This window comes from Oncorhynchus mykiss, chromosome 2 (genome assembly GCF_057628025.1).
Source record: "Oncorhynchus mykiss isolate SJ-2025 chromosome 2, ASM5762802v1, whole genome shotgun sequence".
Lineage (NCBI taxonomy): Eukaryota > Metazoa > Chordata > Actinopteri > Salmoniformes > Salmonidae > Oncorhynchus > Oncorhynchus mykiss.
Window position 1 is genome coordinate 31,578,191 of NC_143023.1, and position 13,349 is coordinate 31,591,539.

The 13,349-nt window shown below is 41.6% G+C and overlaps 1 protein-coding gene across 3 annotated transcripts; it reads left to right on the forward strand.

Moving 5' to 3' along the window:
- The first annotated feature begins 4,311 nt into the window (after positions 1 to 4,311).
- tnfaip8l2b (tumor necrosis factor, alpha-induced protein 8-like 2b) lies at positions 4,312 to 12,342 on the forward strand. 3 transcript variants are annotated; one of them, XM_090196717.1, is made up of 4 exons: positions 4,315 to 4,900; positions 7,741 to 7,819; positions 10,885 to 11,208; positions 11,372 to 12,342. In XM_090196717.1, exons 2-4 carry the CDS (start codon positions 7,817 to 7,819, stop codon positions 11,612 to 11,614), a joined length of 570 nt encoding a protein of 189 aa, XP_090052843.1. In that variant the 5' UTR covers positions 4,315 to 4,900; positions 7,741 to 7,816; the 3' UTR covers positions 11,615 to 12,342. The 3 variants fall into 3 exon arrangements, with proteins under 3 accessions (XP_021414733.1, XP_021414735.1, XP_090052843.1); XM_021559058.3 differs by lacking the exon at positions 7,741 to 7,819 and having other exon boundaries at positions 4,312 to 4,900; XM_021559060.3 differs by lacking the exon at positions 7,741 to 7,819 and having other exon boundaries at positions 4,312 to 4,900; positions 10,890 to 11,208.
- The last annotated feature ends 1,007 nt before the right edge of the window (positions 12,343 to 13,349 follow it).

Below are 13,349 nucleotides of genomic sequence, written 5' to 3' on the forward strand. Positions count from 1 at the left end.
ACATTTGCTATCTAACTGGGAGTCTCCTGAGTGAAAACATCCGGAGTTCTTTAAAGGTAAATGATTTAATTTGATTGCTTTTCTTATTTTCGTGAAACTGTTGCCTGCCGCTAGCAGAGCCTAGCATAGCATTATGCCATGATAAACTTACACAAATACTTGTCTAGCGTTGGCTGTAAAGCATATTTTGAAATCTGAGATGACAGTGTGATTAACAAAAGGCAAAGCTGTGTCTCAATATATTTCATTTGTGATTTTCCTGAATAGGAAGATTTTCTAGGAAGATTTATGTCCGCTGCGTTATGCTATTTAGATTGAGGCGATGATTACGCAATGATTACGCTCCCGGATCCGTTTGAGAGTCACAAGAAGTTAAAACAGGTCAACATTCACATTCAAGCAGACCACCATAGTCCCTGTGCCCAAGGAAGCGAAGGTAACCTGCCTAAATGATTATCGCCCCGTGGCACTCACGTCGGTAGCCATGAAGTGCTTTGAAAGGTTGGTCATGGCTCACATCAACAGCATCCTCCCGGACACCCTAGTCCCACTCCAATTCGCATACCACCCCAACAGATCCACAGACGATGCAATCTCAATCGCACTCCACACTGCCCTTTCTCACCCGGACAAAAGGATCACCTATGTGAGAATGATGTTCAATGACTACAGCTCAGCGTTCAACACCATAATGCCCACGAAGCTCATCACTAAGCTAAGGACTCTGGGAATAAACACCTCCCTTTGCAACTGGATCCTGGACTTCCTGACGGGCCACCCCCCAGGTGGTAAGAGTAGGCAAGAACCCGTCTGCCACGCTGATCCTTAACACTGGGGCCCCTCAGGGGTGTGTACTTAGTCCCCTCCTGTATTCCCTGTTCATCCACGACTGTGTGGCCAAACACAACTCCAACACCATCATTAAGTTTGCTGACGACACAACAGTGGTAGGCCTGATCACCGACAACGATGAGACGGCCTATAGTGAGGAGGTCAGAGAACTGGCAGTGTGGTGCCGGGACAACAACCTCTCCCTCTATGTGAGCAAGACAAAGGAGCTGATTGTGGACTACAAGAAAAGGCGGTCCGAACAGGCCTCCATTAACATCGACGTGCTTGTGCTGGAGTGGGTCGAGAGTTTCAAGTTCCTTGGTGTCCACTTCACCAACAAACTATCATGGTCCAAACATTCCAAGATCGTCGTGAAGAGGGCACAACAAAACCTTTTCCCCCTCGGGAGACTGAAAATACTTGGCATGGGTCCCCAGATCCTCAAAAGGTTCTACAGCTGCACCATCGAGAGCATCCTGACCGGTTGCATCATCGCCTGGTATGGCAACTGCTCGGTATCTGACCGTAAGGCGCTACAGAAGGTAGTGTGAACGGCCCAGTACATCACTGGGGCCAAGCTTCGTGCCATCCAGGTCCTATATAAAAGGCGCTGTCAGAGGAAAGCCCAGAAAATTGTCAGGGACTCCAGTCACCCAAGTTATAGACTGTTTTCTCTGCTACCGTACGGCAAGACGTACAAGAGCGCCAAGTCTAGGACCAGAAGGCTCCTCAACAGCTTCTACCCCCAAGCCATAATACTGCTGAACAATTCATAAAATCACCACCGGACAATTTACATTGACAGCCTCCCCCCAGCCTGTACACCCGCACACTGACTCAGTACCAGTGCCCCCTGTATATAGCCTTGTTATTCTTATTGTGTTACTTTTTATTATTAATTTTTATTTGAGTCCACTTGGTAAATATTTTCTTCTTCTTGAACTGCCCTGTTGGTTTGTAAGTAAACATTTCACGGTAAAGTTTACACTTGTTGTATTCGGTGCATGTGACAAATAAAGTTTGATTTGATTTGATACTCTAGATACTCAACTAAAGAAGGCCCGTTTTATTGCTTCTTTAATCAGAACAGCAGGTTTAATGATCAATTCGCCTTTTAAAATGATAATTAGGATTAGCTAACACAACGTGACACTGGAACACAGGAGTGATTGTTGCTGATAATGGGCCTCTGTACCCCTATGTAGATATTCCATTTTAAAAAATCCAGCTAAAAAAGTTTCCAGCTACAATAGTCATTTACAACATTAACAATGTCTACACTATATTTCTGATCAATTTTATGTTATTTTAATAGACACATTTCTTTTGCTTTTCTTTTAAAAACAAGGACATTTCTAAGTGGCCCCAAACTTTTGATCGGTAGTCTATGTAAATGAGATATTTCTGTATTTAATATTCATTAAATGTGCTAACATTTCTAAAAACATGTTTTCACTTTGTCAAATTTCTAAAAATATGTTTTCACTTTGTCATTATGCAGTAGTGTGTAGAAGGGTAAAAAAATATGTAATCCATTTTGAATTCAGGCTGTAACAACAAAATGTGGAACAAGTCAAGGGGTATGAACACCTAAGGGTTAGTGAGTGCTACAGACCTACCTACCTACCTACCTACCTACCTACCACACACACACACACACACACACACACACACACACACACACACACACACACACACACACACACACACACATCTGAACTTTCCTTGTAGACATTTCTGAGGGAGATGTCATTACATGATTAAGAGGAAGCCGTCAGGAAACCGCTTAAGCCCTATTTCCTGTCTGTTGCCATGGTGACAGGCCCACTTTTGCAGTTGCAGTTCACTATCTCTAGTCAGTTAATTTCTTGCCGGAGGAAAGAGAAAATAAACACAAAGGTGCAGGTGTCTTTGAATCCCCACTGCACACTCTGTAGGCTTGTATCCGTTCAGACTCTCCCTTCAGTTCAACTGGGCCTTGGTCTGACCTCTCACCCTGACACATGAAAACAATCATTGGCTCAAAGGCCTTAGCCCCATCGGATGGAGATGTTTTTATGGGTTGAGCCTCAGCAGGCTGTTTGGTCCAGCTGGATGTCGTTCACATAAACCTACAGATAAACAGAGTGCTTTTGAATCAGGGAATGGCCAGGCCTGTATGAATCAGAGCATTCATGAATTGTGGTCAGTGTAAACACAAAACACACTTCCCTTAGTAGGAATTGTTGAGATTGATAAAATTCACCCCCTTTATAACTAAAGATCCAAGACTAGGATATCTGTAATATACATTTGCTAGTGGCCGGGGGGCATTACTTGGCTCATTGTGCTCTAGGGACTCCTTGTGGCGGCCCCTTTGCCTGCAGGCTGACTTCAGTCGTCAGTTGAATGGTGTTTCCTCTGAAACGCGGGTGTTAAGAAGTGCAGTTTGGCAGGACGCATGACTCGACCTTCGCCTCCCGACCCCGTTGGGGAGTTGCAGTGATGAAACAAGATCAATATTTGGGGAAAATTGAGGAAAACCTGCCTCACTCTTATAGAAACGTAACCCTGGGAGTAATACTTTTCAGAGGAACAATTACACAAATGTTAATGACAAAATGTTGAGTGTTTCTGATTGGTCCAATGTCAGTTCTGACTTAAATATGCTTGTCCATCAATGATTCCAAAACAAATTTACTGAGCTTGAGCAATTGTGACAAAAACAATGGATATACCTTGCCCTAAGAGTTGTGTAAGGTTGGTAGACTTATGATTCACAGCTATAATGACTGCCAAATATGCTTCCACCAAGTGTTAACTCTGGGGTGTGAAGACACACAATCAAGACATCTTTTTTTTCCTCTTCTTTAAAAAAAGAATTAATTTGGAAATATCTTATAATTTTATTTCACTTAAATCTAATTTAATGCCTTTTTAGATAGTATTTTAAGGCAGCAACATGTGAAGAATGTGCAAGGGATGTGTAGATTTTCACCATGCACTGTCTGTACTATTACCCCAGTCTACCTATGTCTATGTATTTGCTTTTCACAAATTCAACATCAATTGAAACTAAGCCAACACGAGGAGAGATAAAATCTATGGCAACCAATGCAAACAAAACTGGTAAATAGGTCTTATAGGTTCATCAGTTTTCACTGACTTCCCTCCATTTCAAACCAATGTGAGCTCAGTATTTTCAAATACTGTTCATTCATGCCAATGTAGTTATAATACAGTATATACAGTATACACTCCATACGGTATAATCCCTTCATACTCTACTATGTCACCAGGGTCAAAATTACAATGACAAAAGTAAAGCAGTGAAATGTTAAAGGTTTAGGATGAACAGATGAACTATATGAATTTATACATTGCTGGTGAGCAGATGTGACATGGAGTCCATTGCTGACAGAAGCTGCATTCCTGCAATGATGAACACAAAAAAGGTTAAGCCGCTCCCCTTTCAAATGACTGTGTTACTGGATTATTGCTAAATTCTTTCTGGGGTTTTCACTTGTCAGGACAAGCAGAGGCCCACTGTCAGCAGATAGAGAGAATGAGAGAGAGAGAAACAGTCAGAGAGAGAGTGAGAGACAGTCAGAGAGAGAGTGAGCGACAGACAAAGACATAGACAGAGACAGAGAGCGCGAGAGAGAGCGAGAGAGGAACAGAGTGGATGAGAGAGAGAAACAAAAAGAAACAGGGAGACTGATAAAGTATGAAGAGGGAGGAAAGTAAGAGAGAGATACAGTAGTTTGAAGAGGAACAAAAGTTTGAATTTGAATTTGAGGGAAATACAAGAGAGAGAGAGAGAGAGAGAGAAGGAAAGAGAGAGAAACACACTAAGGGGTGTGTCATAGCAATTTAGTTCCTCAAGGAAGTACAACTGACATTTATCTTGAGACGGTGGCGAGCAGCACAGATAGATGAGACACAGATAGATGAGGATTTTATGTTTATTTTCACCTGGTAGGATGAAGGGATTCCATTAACGAGTGCTCAATGCTCACAACCTGAGCCACGTGCCGTGGGGACAGACGTTTGACACGAAGGAGGGGGGGACTCTCTCTGGCACACACAGGTAAGAAGACTCTCACAGGGCTTTCTCTATCTGATAACTCAACCATGTATTTTCTATGCACAGATAGCTCTACCTTTGACAGAAATAACGTACACTCGTGCAAATATAACACTTGTGTTATTATTATAGCGAGCTTGTCCTTTTTTGTTATATCTTTCAATACAGTTTAAGTTTATGTGGATAAAGTGAGAAGGAAGGTGGTACTGAAGGACCAAATAAGATCATGTGTGAATTCCTCTTCGATAGTTTTCTAACTTACACTGGACTTGGGAGACGTGTACTGTATGTACACTCAGAGTCATGCTGGAACAGGTACAAATGGAACCCAGTCCTGACAGACAGCTGTATAACTGAGGAGAGAAACCATCTGTGCCTGGTGGAGCTTGCACAATCAAACAAGTTGTGGACTTTCTTTTCGTCTACTAGCCTACACGGATTGAGAGTGCCAGAGAGCCAGTCAGAGCGAAAGACAAAGACATGGAAATGACACAGCAAAGTGTTGGACAGACTAAGGGGTAAAAACAAAATTGGTCACCACAAACCAACTACTGTTTCTCTTCCTTAATAATAAGCCAGCAGAGTTGTGTGTCAGTCTTGAACAACAACTCTTCAAAGACTTTGAGAAACGTTACAAGACTGACAAAACATGCAAAAATCCTACTGTATGAACACTTTAGAATGAGAAACTGCCAGCATCAAACATCAAGCATTCAGTCCAACACCATTATTAATGAAGCAATACTTTTGTGATGCCAGTTTTTGGGCCATTATTGTGCCACATGCTGAACCTGCACACACAAGGGACATATCCTGATTTAAAAACCCATACCAACTAAATGCTGAGAGAAGAACTGGAAAGTTCCGCACTTTGTGAGGTCCTCTACTGAAAAGAAAGGTCTGGACCTGAGCTCAGGATAATGCCACCAGGAGTGTGTTCAACGAGGTGGTAGAACTGCATATATTCTCTGTTTGTATGATTAAAAGTCATGCCCATCCTATATGATATATTTCTATCTGAAATACCCTGAACATTTCTCCCTTCTGAATAGATACTTTAAGAACTGGGAGGCCTCATTGTCCCATAATACCACTCAAGTCTGGTGACAGGCAGCGGGTGACATAAGCCTTTAGGGCTAGTGTTAGTGGAACATGTCTGCTTGACCTGGTGCTTTGTAATAGCAGCAGTAGAAGTCACATTCTGTCTAGGGAAGTCGAAGGGACTCCACAATTCCCCTGCTAAGCCCTGTGGGAGTCCAGAGGATTTACCTGGGCGTACACACACAAACACACACAGCAGTCATCTACGGAATGCTAAATATTTACCTCTCCCACCCCGCCCCCCTGCGCATAATCTTCCAATCAGCGATCACTATCTCCAAGTCAGTCAGCACAGCTCTTCTTGATCCACACAACCTGCCCTCCTAACACTGGAGTCATGGAAGACCCACATTGCTTGGCTTTTCCCATTCCTGAAAGTGTAATAATGTCTGGTTTCATAAAATTGGTTCCTATTGTTAATGGAGAAGTTAGTGCTCTTCCATCCATAGCCTAATGGACAGCAACTCAAATTGACCTTCTTGAGTGCTCTTTAAATGTGTACATGGTCATTGTTGCTGTACTCCACATGAACTGTGTAAACATAAAAAGCATTATCAGCCTGCCCTGTGCTGTCCATTACAGGATAGTGTTTTTTTCTCTTGGCTGTCGCATGAAGACAACCCAAAAATGATATTTATACTTTAAACAACTGACCCTTAGCAGACTAGTCAAATAAACAGAGTGAACTTTCCTTTAAGCCCAGCCAAAAAGCCAGCTGTCTCCAGCTGCGGCTCCATATTTCTGCAGGGAGGATACATGGCTGATGGGTGCGCACGTCTCTCAATCCCCACTGGGCTTTTCTGCACTGGAATGAGATTGAGAGTGAATCTGAAATAGCTATCATGCTGTTCCACTTCCATTATCATCGTTAAGGGAAATTCATCTAATGAATGTTCCCGCAGAGAGCGGAGGCTTTGTACTGGAGCGTACCATTAGAAATGTGACACTGGATACGCATGTAATAAAAACCCAGTGGGATGACATATGGGAGATGTGTGTTTGCTGATTATAGAACATAGCCTATTAGTATGTCAGGATCATTTGATTTATTGGCAGAAAAGTCATTTGCATTTATTGCTTACTGCATCAATTGTGAGTCAGATAGATGATCATCATTTGGATCACGCACGCATGCACTAGTACACACACACCTGGACCCGTATTCATAAAGCCTTTCAGAATAGGAGTGCTGACGTAGGACCATTTCCTGTCAGTCAATATAATCTGTTTCATTATTATCTAAAAGCTTAAACAGATCCTAGATCAGGACTCTGAGACTCTGTGAATATGGGCCCTGAAGCGATTTAAAAAAGACCCATATTTGTGAAAGCCTTGTTGTCACTTAAAGGATGCCTCAATGTAAGACCTTTTGTCTAAGGGAGGATTCCAAGACAGTAAATATACACTCTTAGGGGGAAAAAAAGTGCTTTCTATAACCTAAAAGGGCTCTTCGACTGTCCCTATCGGAGAACCATTTTTGTTTCCAGGTAGAACCCTTTTGGGTTCCATGTAGAACCCTTTCCACAGAGGGTTCTCCATGGAATGCCAAAAGGTTCTACCAGTAACCAAAAATTTTTTTTTCCTATTGGATAGCTGAATAACTCATTTTTCTAGGAGTGAAGGATGGGTCTAGGACCATGACTTGCTCCAATCCCCCTGTTCTGATGCAATCTAGGAGCACTTGTAGAAACCTGCCTGAGCTATTCAGCCTACCTGCCTCTCTCACATACTTGTCCACACAGGCCTTGAGTGGAGATTCAGCCCTGAAATTATCCCCACAGGATGATTGTGTATGCTCTCAACATGTAACAGAAACCAATGGTAGGAATTGTGTAACCTTTTATACATAGTTCATAACTATTTTTACAATGTTGAAAATTATGTCGAAATGATGTGGCCACAATGTAAAGATACAGTGCCTTGCGAAAGTATTCGCCCCCCTTGAACTTTGCGACCTTTTGCCACATTTCAGGCTTCAAACATAAAGATATAAAACTGTATTTTTTTGTGAAGAATCAACAACAAGTGGGACACAATCATGAAGTGGAACGACATTTATTGGATATTTCAAACTTTTTTAACAAATCAAAAACTGAAAAATTGGGCGTGCAAAATTATTCAGCCCCCTTAAGTTAATACTTTGTAGCGCCACCTTTTGCTGCGATTACAGCTGTAAGTCGCTTGGGGTATGTCTCTATCAGTTTTGCACATCAAGAGACTGACATTTTTTCCCATTCCTCCTTGCAAAACAGCTCGAGCTTAGTGAGGTTGGATGGAGAGCATTTGTGAACAGCAGTTTTCAGTTCTTTCCACAGATTCTCGATTGGATTCAGGTCTGGACTTTGACTTGGCCATTCTAACACCTGGATATGTTTATTTTTGAACCATTCCATTGTAGATTTTGCTTTATGTTTTGGATCATTGTCTTGTTGGAAGACAAATCTCCGTCCCAGTCTCAGGTCTTTTGCAGACTCCATCAGGTTTTCTTCCAGAATGGTCCTGTATTTGGCTCCATCCATCTTCCCATCAATTTTAACCACCTTCCCTGTCCCTGCTGAAGAAAAGCAGGCCCAAACCATGATGCTGCCACCACCATGTTTGACAGTGGGGATGGTGTGTTCAGGCTGATGAGCTGTGTTGCTTTTACGCCAAACATAGCGTTTTGCATTGTTGCCAAAAAGTTCAATTTTGGTTTCATCTGACCAGAGCACCTTCTTCCACATGTTTGGGGCGGCAGGGTAGCCTAGTGGTTAGAGCGTTGGACTAGTAACCGGAAGGTTGTGAGTTCAAACCCACGAGCTGACAAGGTACAAATCTGTCGTTCTGCCCCTGAACAGGCAGTTAACCCACTGTTCCCAGGCCGTCATTGAAAATAAGAATTTGTTCTTAACTGACTTGCCTGGTTAAATAAAGGTAAAATAAAATAAATAAATAAAAATGTTTGGTGTGTCTCCCAGGTGGCTTGTGGCAAACTTTAAACGACACTTTTTATGGATATCTTTAAGAAATTGCTTTCTTCTTGCCACTCTTCCATAAAGGCCAGATTTGTGCAATATACAACTGATTGTTGTCCTATGGGCAGAGTCTCCCACCTCAGCTGTAGATCTCTGCAGTTCATCCAGAGTGATCATGGGCCTCTTGGCTGCATCTCTGATCAGTCTTCTCCTTGTATGAGCTGAAAGTTTAGAGGGACGGCCAGGTCTTGGTAGATTTGCAGTGGTCTGATACTCCTTCCATTTCAATATTATCGCTTGCACAGTGCTCCTTGGGATGTTTAAAGCTTGGGAAATCTTTTTGTATCCAAATCCGGCTTTAAACTTCTTCACAACAGTATCTCGGACCTGCCTGGTGTGTTCCTTGTTCTTCATGATGCTCTCTGTGCTTTTAACGGACCTCTGAGACTATCACAGTGCAGGTGCATTTATACGGAGACTTGATTACACACAGGTGGATTGTATTTATCATCATTAGTCATTTAGGTCAACATTGGATCATTCAGAGATCCTCACTGAACTTCTGGAGAGAGTTTGCTGCACTGAAAGTAAAGGGGCTGAATAATTTTGCATGCCCAATTTTTCAGTTTTTGATTTGTTAAAAAAGTTTGAAATATCGTTCCACTTCATGATTGTGTCCCACTTGTTGTTGATTCTTCACAAAAAAATACAGTTTTATATCTTTATGTTTGAAGCCTGAAATGTGGCAAAAGGTCGCAAAGTTCAAGGGGGCCGAATACTTTCGCAAGGCACTGTATACAAGGATGAAATAGATCATTATTTGTGTAAAGGCTTATACTAGAAAGTGGTACCTTCTGAGCATTAGACTGTGTGTTACATTTAGGTTAGGCCCAATTCCATAGGTGTACCATGGAACCTACTCTGTTAATTTGATATTGAATACATCAAATGAACCTGCAACACAGCTGCAGGACTAAGCTGCAATGACACTAGTCCTGTTAAACGGTATGTGGTGCAACAGTTTTGTGTGTTTACGTGATGTAGGTGCACTCAAGTCCTCCCATGAGGGGTAGCTCTCTGTATCTTCACTCCCCTGACAGGGACACGGTGTGGGGTGAGGCTGTAGCCTTGGTGGGTATTACCCAGTGGTGTAAAGTACTTAAAGTACAAGTAAAATTACTTGAAGTACTACTTAAGTAGTTTTTTTGGGTATCTGTACTTGACTATTAATATATTTGGCAACTTTTATTTCACTATATTCCTAAAGAAGATGTATGTTTTACTCCATATATTTTCCCTGACAACCAAAAGTACTCGTTACATTTTGAATGCTTAGCAGAGCAGGAAAATTGTCTAATTCACACTTATCAAGAGAACATCTCTGGTAATCCCTACCGCCTCCGAGTTGGCAGACTCACTAAACACATGGTTTGTTTGTAAATGATGTCTGGAGTGTTGGACCATGCCCCTGGCTAGCCGTAATTTTAAAAAACAAGAACATTATGCAATCTGGTTTGCTTTAAATAAGGAATTTAAAATGAATTATACTTTTACTTTTGATACTTAAGTATATTTTAGCAATTACATATACTTTTGATACTTAAGTACATTTAAAACCAAATACTTTTAGACTTTTACTCAAGTGGTATTTTACTGGGTGACTTTCACTTGAGTCATTTTCTATTAAGGTGTCTTTACTTTTACTCAAGTATGACAATTGAGTACTTTTTCCACAACTGGTATTACCCATGGAACATCCCCTGGATGTCTCAGTTGGATTCTCTGTAATGCAAAAACAAAAAGCCCAGAAAACTGAAGTGAGGGAGATCCTGTGGCACGACTGAGCTAGGAGTTAGAAATTATTATTATCAGCCATAAACATTATCAGCCATAATCAGCCATCTCTGCTCACTTCTCTCTCCCAACCCCCAGGTAAGGATGGAGTCATTCAGCTCCAAGGATATGGCCATGCAGGCCCAGAAGAAGATTCTCAGCCACATGGCCAACAAGTCTGTGGTCCATATGTTCATAGACGACACCAGCAGTGAGATCCTAGACGAGCTCTACCGTGTTTCCAAAGAGTATTCAGGTAACCGCTCAGAGGCCCAGAAGGTGGTGAAGGACCTGATCAAGATAGCAGTGAAGATTGGCGTGCTGTTCAGACACAACCGTTTCAGCCCAGAGGAGCTGAGTCTGGCCCAGGACTTCAAGAAGAAGCTGCATCAAGGAGCCATGACAGCCATCAGCTTCTATGAGGTAAACATACCGGCACCTTGCATAACACTATGTTACAGTGAGTTAATCGATCATAGACCTCTATGCATTAACGGCCAATCATTCTGTATGAAAACAGATAAAAGACGATGACAACATAATAACATTGTTATCCTATCTCTATTTCCCACTTCTTCTTGTTCAGGTGGAATTCACCTTTGACAAGACAGTAATGTCGGAGATCCTGACAGGATGCAGAGATCTGCTGTTGAAGCTAGTCGACTCCCACCTCACACCCAAATCCCATGGTCGCATCAACCACGTATTCAACCATTACTCCGATCCAGAGCTTCTGACCCAGCTGTACAACCCCGATGGACCCTTTAAACCCAACCTCACCAAAATCTGCACCGGCCTCAACCGTCTGCTGGAGGAGGGGACGTTATGAGAGTGTGAGCAAGTCTACAATTGTGAGAGAGACACTGGAAGATCTGCTTGATGGGGTCTGCTTAGAACTCAAGAGAGGACTGTGTGTAAGGACAGGAAGTGTCCATGCTCTAAATAAGAACTGGCGAGATTTGTGATTCAAGTTTTACTTGATGTAGTCACTCACTGATCTGTTATTTTCCAAAAAGGGTACTGCCCAAAGTGGAAAAAAATATGAAAATACGCAGGATGATGTATATAGTTAATGTCTCCTGATGAATTGTGTCTCAACGAATGGAGTTCCTGGAAAGTCAGGATTCGGTTAAGATTGTGTCAACCACCTGATTTTTATACAGTGGAATTTCCGTCCATGGTTTCACACTCTCATTTACTACTATTCTATTTTTTCTCTCTCTCGACATATTATGTACTGTATAGGGAAAGAGAAAACTCAAGGACTGACTGACAGAATGAAAACAAGGGTTAAAGCAAGAGGTGAAATATAACCACAATCTAGTGGTCCAGCTGGCAATGACTCAGTACTGCATGTATCAGTACATATCAAAGAAAAAATAGAAGCTTATTTACAAAAACAGTGCACATCTATTGTGGAGATACAAGACAGTCATTTTATAAGACCCAAAGAGAAACTGGATTGGAATATTTAAGAACTGGCTATAAAATAATTCAGCTTTATTTGGGCCTTGTACATCATATGATTGGAAAAAAATAAAATGCCTTGTAAATTGGTGCCTTTATTGTCTATTTGTGAATATGTTGACTTCACATCTTTAGTTAATGTTTTTAAAATATACAATATGTGCAATTTATCAATAAATTTACAACAATGTGTGTACATACAGTACGAGTCAAAAGTTCTACTCATTCAAGGGTTTTTCTTTACTTTTTACTATTTTCTACATTGCAAAATAATACTGAAGAGATCAAAACTATGAAATAAAACATGGAATCATGTAGAAACCATGATTCTGGAGGCCAGATCATCTGATGGAGCACTCCATCACTGTCCTTCTTGGCCAAACAGACCCTGGAGGTATGTTTTGGCTCATTGTCCTGTTGAAAAACAAATGATAGTCCCACTAAGCACAAACCAAATGGTATGGCGTACCGCTGCAGAATGCTGTGTTAGCCATGCTGGTTAAGGATGCCTTGAATTCTAAATAATAGAGTACTACAATCTAGTGGTCCAGCTCGCAATGACTCAGTACTGTATGTATCAAAGAAAAAAATAGAAGCTTATTTACAAAAACAGTGCACATCTATTGTGGAGATACAAGACAGTCATTTTATAAGACCCAAAGAGAAACTGATTACTCGTTAGATATTACTGCATGGTCGGAACTAGAAGCACAAGCATTTTGCTACACTCGCATTAACATCTGCTAACCATGTGTATGTGACAAATAACATTTGATTTGTATTGATTTGTTATCACGAAAGTGTCAACAGCAAAGCACCATCACACCACCTCCTCTATGCTTAACGGCGGGAACCACATATGCAGAGATCATCCGTTCACATACTCTGCATCTCACAAAGACATGGGGGTAGGAAGCAAAAATCTCAAATGTGGACTCATCAGACCAAAGGCCAGATTTCCACCAGTCTATGTCCATTGACTGGCTCAAAACGCATTAAGAAGGAAAGAAATACCACAAATGAACTTTTAACGAGGCACACCTGTTAATTGAAATGCATTCCAGGTGACTACCTCATGAAGCTGGTTGAGAGAATGG